The 5,444-nt window shown below is 33.9% G+C and overlaps 1 protein-coding gene across 2 annotated transcripts in view; it reads left to right on the top strand.

Annotated features, from left to right (window-relative positions):
- The window catches only part of Pxdnl (peroxidasin like), a 488,149-nt gene that overhangs the window by 325,732 nt on the left and 156,973 nt on the right, over window positions 1–5,444 (top strand). For both annotated transcript variants that reach the window (XM_048782891.1, XM_048782890.1), the window contains one exon: window positions 942–1,013. In XM_048782891.1, the coding sequence (XP_048638848.1) occupies window positions 942–1,013 (72 nt within the window). The remainder of the gene's footprint in view (window positions 1–941; window positions 1,014–5,444) is intronic.

Raw genomic sequence — 5,444 nt, 5'->3', positions numbered from 1 at the left:
GGAGGGGAGGGGAGGGGGGATAGTAGAGGATAGGAAAGGCAGCAGAACACAACAGACACTAGTATGGCAATATGTAAATCAATGGATGTGTAACTGATGTGATTCTGCAATCTGTATATGGGGTAAAAATGGGAGCTCATAACCCACTTGAATCAAAGTGTGAAATATGATATATCAAGAACTACGTAATGTTTTGAACAGCCAACAATAAAAAATTAAAAAAAAATATATTGCATATATTCTAGTTGTACAATGTGATGATTTAATAAGTATATACATTGTTTACTGAAAATGAAACATTTTTTTATTTACCTTGATTTCTTGCATGCTTAGATATTTATTTTTATGAATTTCTCTTTAACATCCGTAAACAAAGTAACAGATTCAAAAGACCACAGATGAAAAAATACATGTATAATGGTGTATACTTAAGAAGAAATGATTACATAATTGACATTTTGTTTTCTGTTTGTTCTTTCTCATTGGAATATTTTTAAAAATGTACTGGAACTGCAGAATGAAATTGACCAAATCATGCTATGTGCATGTATGAATATATCACGGTGAATCCCACTTTTATGTATAACTTTTAATGCGGTAATTTAAAAAATAAATTGAAGGAAGATCAGTAAAGTAGAGGGAAGGAGGTCAAGGAGAGGGAGGAGGGGAAAAAAGGGGAAGTACTAAGAAATGAAATGAAGAAAATTATGGTATATTCACTGGTGAATATGTCTCAATGAACCCCTCTACTAAGTGTAACTATAATGCACTAATAGAATATAATGCACTAATAAAAATATCAAAATATAATGCACTAATAAAAAATTTAAAAAATTGATTTCACAATTAGGTTAAACAGAAAAAAAAAAAAACAGCAATGTTTTGTTTCCCAGGCTTATTGTTACTATGTGGTGACTGAAACTTATCTTTTATTTTTTCAGATTTTTGCATAACAACAAATTATCTACAATCCCAGCTGGGAGCTTTTCTCATCTGGATTCATTAAAAAGACTGTAAGTAAGAGCAAACCCATGAAAACAACAACAAAAAAAAACTTGTAATTTTCTCCGAAATAAATAAATCCTAAACAACGATCAGCTTTGCTTCCTTCTGCTGTGAAAGATCACTGCAATTCCAGTGTATTAAGGAGAAAATGGTTGTTTTTTTTTGAACTGCAGAGTGAAAGAAGACCCAGATAGTCTACTGAGCTTTCATGCATTCCCTTAGAAGTGACATTCAATAGGAATATTGAAGATAGAATTTTCCTCACTGGTCAATTTCCTTGCTGGTCAAATTGAAAGACTCTGAAGACTTTTCTTTTCCTTTAAGTTTTTATTAAAAAAAAAAAAAGAGAGAGAGATGTGAGATATACCATAGATAGTCCATGAGGCTTCGTTTTCCCTTGTTGCACATAGAGTTATCAGTCCAGGGCATTTACTCCCACATTAAATAGAATGAGACAAAATTCCCAATCTTCTGATGGTTCCCTACTCCAGAGGCTTTCCTGCTCCTGTCTGTCTTCCACTTCGCCTCACTTTCTACCTTCCCATGTGAACCACTTTTCTGCCCTGTCTCTTCACCCTCCTCTGTGTGTACTCTTGCACTGCTAATGTTTTATTTTTGTTATTTTGTTCCTTCAGTACACAGATGTAAGTTCTAGTGATGGGGTGAAGGACAGACTCGACTCACTGCTCCCCAGATACCAGCTGGTGAGCACATAGTGGAAAATTCACGCTCTCAGTTACCTTCCTTGGAGGCCAGTTTTGTGGCAGTGGCTCTTCTGATATGGTGTGCCTTGATACAAGTTCATGAGTAAAGGGGATGCTAAGATTAAGTAAAAAATCAGAACCCGAAGGAACATAAATTTTCATTTGATTCCAGTCTAGAAACAATTCTTGTAATCTTTGCACTTAAAGAATAATTAATAATCAAGAGGACAGTGCATCCACTCCTACCTCATTTCTTCAAGTCCATACTGCTGATGATATCCTTGGCACTTCTCATAGCAGACACACACACACACACACAATGCTGCCTCATCATTCTTGGGCTGTGTCCTTTGTGTTCAAACCCACAAAAGGCCTTGATTGATGACTCTCTTTATTTTGGTAAATGTTTTCCTACTTGTCAGAACTGGTTGTATCACAAGCATTTGGAATAACACACTTATTTATTCTTGCTTTTTAATCGTGTGTGGGAAATGCAAAATACCAAGACATTTTGTAACATTGATAGGATGCTTCATTTTGGGGGTGGGAGAAAATTGTGTTTTATTTTTAACTTGCCATTTTTCCCTTTGTTAGATTTGTGATATCACTTACAGTTAGAGTCACTGTCATATATTTGCAATTATAATGCCTCTTGTCTACATAGGTTTCTACCTGAGTCTCATTCTTGGCTTCTAAGATGCTCAGAAAGTCTTGAAGTGCTAAATCCCTTAGCTTTTCTTAATACCTTCCTATTATTCTTTCTTAGTAGCGGCTTTTCTGTTCCAATTTCTTGCATTTTTTTTTAAAGATTGCATTCACTCCATTGCTGGAACATATGTGCAAAAGTAAATGTTAGTAAGAAAGTGGCTGAGGGAGACCCTACCAACAGGGGTGTACCAGTATTTTACATACTTGCACTGTATTTATTTAAAATGTTTTAAAGTAATTTTTGTTAGTATGTCATGTTGATGATCTACTTTTATGAATAGGAAACTGACAGACAGATGATCTGAGAAAATTGCTCCAGGATTCACAAGATCCTGATCATTCTGAGACAAGGTGAACACTAGCACCTAGTTATCCCAATTCCTCAAATGTGTGTCCTACCCAGACTATGATTTAGATGAGAAAAACAGAATCAGGAGAGTGATGGGCACTTAATAAATGAGCTATACATACTAACAAATAAATTCCACTTTCAACAATGAAGTTCATCAACAACTGGGGAATGTCAATCACCAGTAGTGCCGGGATGGGAGTTGGGGGGTGTCCCTTAGCGAAACCAGCAAGAGTCATATTTGACAATCACCACTTCATCCTGGGTTTGACCTAGTGGAAGTCCCCTGACATTGGCCCCTCCGTCTATATTTCACAATGTTTCTTACAGGCATACTGTAAACATTGATAGAATGCCTCAAAAGTGTTTTGAGATCTTTAAGTATGAGCAATTATGTAAGTACAAGTGATATATTATTGTGTTTTCAAGCAGAAAATATTAATATACTGGGCACCTTTTTACCTTTGAAATTGTCCACTGAATAGTGGCTATGCCAAGTGAATAATTATTTTAGTGTTGTGATCCTTGATTGAATACTGTCAGGAGGAAATTATGTTTTATTATTCTTGGTGTAATATTTGATGGAAGGACACTTTCAAAATGTAAAGTAATAAAATGGTGATGATTTTAACATAGTATATTACAGCACTTAGTGTAGTCTAATATAGGTTAGTAAGAACCATCTTTCTCATTAATTTATTCTATAGATTTTTTTTCAAATTGAAAATGTTACCATAAATTAAGGCACAGCATTTCAAAAAAAATGCTTTTTAATTATAAGTTTGTAAATACTCTATTTACAAAGGGTCTCCCCAAAAGATTAGCATAGAAAAGTATAGTTCTAGTACTCTATTAAATATTTTCTAAGTATAAAAGGAGTTTTTAAACTGGTAAATGAAAATATACATACGGTGGTTTCACTTATTTTTTGGTTTCAGTTTATGGATGAATATCTTAACTGAAGTGGACAGTAATATAAGAAGATACTAAATCCTGAGCTCAGTTGTTACAAAAACACGCAGATATAAGGATACCTGAGAAGTGTGATCATTGACTAGTGGAGAGTCACTAAGTCAGCAGTGATGACTTCTGAGAATGGAACATTCTGGAATGTTAAGGTCCTATGCCTGTGATGCTCCCAAAGGATTTATATCAACATCCTTGCTGTGTTCAACTCAGAGCCATGTCATGTTGATATTGAAAGTAAAGGCATACTCTTTAATATATGATGGTAGACTACCTTTAATAAAATTAGCAGAAATTAAACTTGAAATGCACATGTGCACTTTGGACACAATAATGCTGAAATAGATGCTTTTTAACGGAGCAGCTGATAAAATAAATCGGTTGGTAACAAGGAACAACTAAGGACACTAAACCAACAGTGCATCCTTGAATAAGGGCTGGTCTAATATTTTACCCATACTATACTCTGGACAAGGCTGAAAACATTCTCTATTATAGCCACAGCTTTATTTTCTCAGTTTTGTTTGAAGTCTTGTTGGAAATATTAGGCAAATAATAGCTGTACCATTAATTTTTCAGTGAGTGTGAAATTTTTCCCCTGACTTTAGCATTTTAAAACTACTGAATAGCTATTTTTTCAGTGTACTATAATAAAATTTAAATAAATATAAATTTAAGTAAATATAAATTTAAATAAATATAACAATCTTAGGAACCAATCATCTATAGTACATTCCGCAGAGCTGTCATTATATTAAGTTTCCCTTAAATTCATTAAAATGAAGACATATATTTTTAAAAATATTCTAAATTCTAAATCTAGAAAATATCATGGTTTTTTATTTCAGGTTTGTTTGTTCCAGTAACTTTATATTAATGCAAATTCCTAAATTAATACTAGGTGATCTTTTATTCAATTTTCATACTGATTCCTATAGATTTCATTTTTGTTTGTTTTCCCACATTTTTAAACAACTTTTTGTACATGTGTAATCCTGATTAAAAGTTATTAAAAAATCAATATTTTCTATTCTGCTTCAGTCTTGTAGAACACATCCTTATGATAGAGATATTCAGCCTCATAACAGGCCTCCTCCCTGTCCTAAATACATTCATATTATCCTTATTTCACTAGAGTTTTCTTTCATTGAGTGACCTGATTACTTCCATAGGAGGAGGTAAGAATTCCTTTTAGACAAATTCCCTTTTTAATTTTTCGGAAGGAATAAAAGGAGAATTTATCATATCTGGGTTTACATCTTATTCTACATCTTTTGAAAAGAATGAAGATGTATATAATAAATCTCTTTGGCTACCTATCAATTTTATTTCCTGAGTAAAACATGCTAGAAAGGATTAAAAAATATGGAAAACTTGACAAAAGTGAGAAACTTGTGTGTCTAGGTGAAGAAATATCACAAAATGTTCAGTTTCTGTCCTTTAGAGAATACATGCTTATCCATGCAGATGCTAAGGAGGTTTACAAAAGAAAAGAAGGCCAGGTATCTGGCGCATGCTGGTATTTCCAGCAACTCCAGAGACTGAGGCAGGAGAATCTCAAGTTCCAGGCCAGTTTAAGCAACTTAGTGAGACTGGCTGAAAATTAAACAAAACAAAACAAAACAAAACAAAAAAACAAAACAGGACTGGTGATATGGCTCAATACTAGAGCACCCCTGGGTTCTATCCCCACTACCCGCACCCCCCCCCCC

Source organism: Marmota marmota, unplaced genomic scaffold (assembly GCF_001458135.2).
Source record: "Marmota marmota marmota unplaced genomic scaffold, marMar, whole genome shotgun sequence".
NCBI classification, from domain to species: Eukaryota; Metazoa; Chordata; class Mammalia; order Rodentia; family Sciuridae; genus Marmota; species Marmota marmota.
Note: the sequence above shows the minus strand (reverse complement) of the source record. Positions and strands in the feature narration are given on the sequence as shown.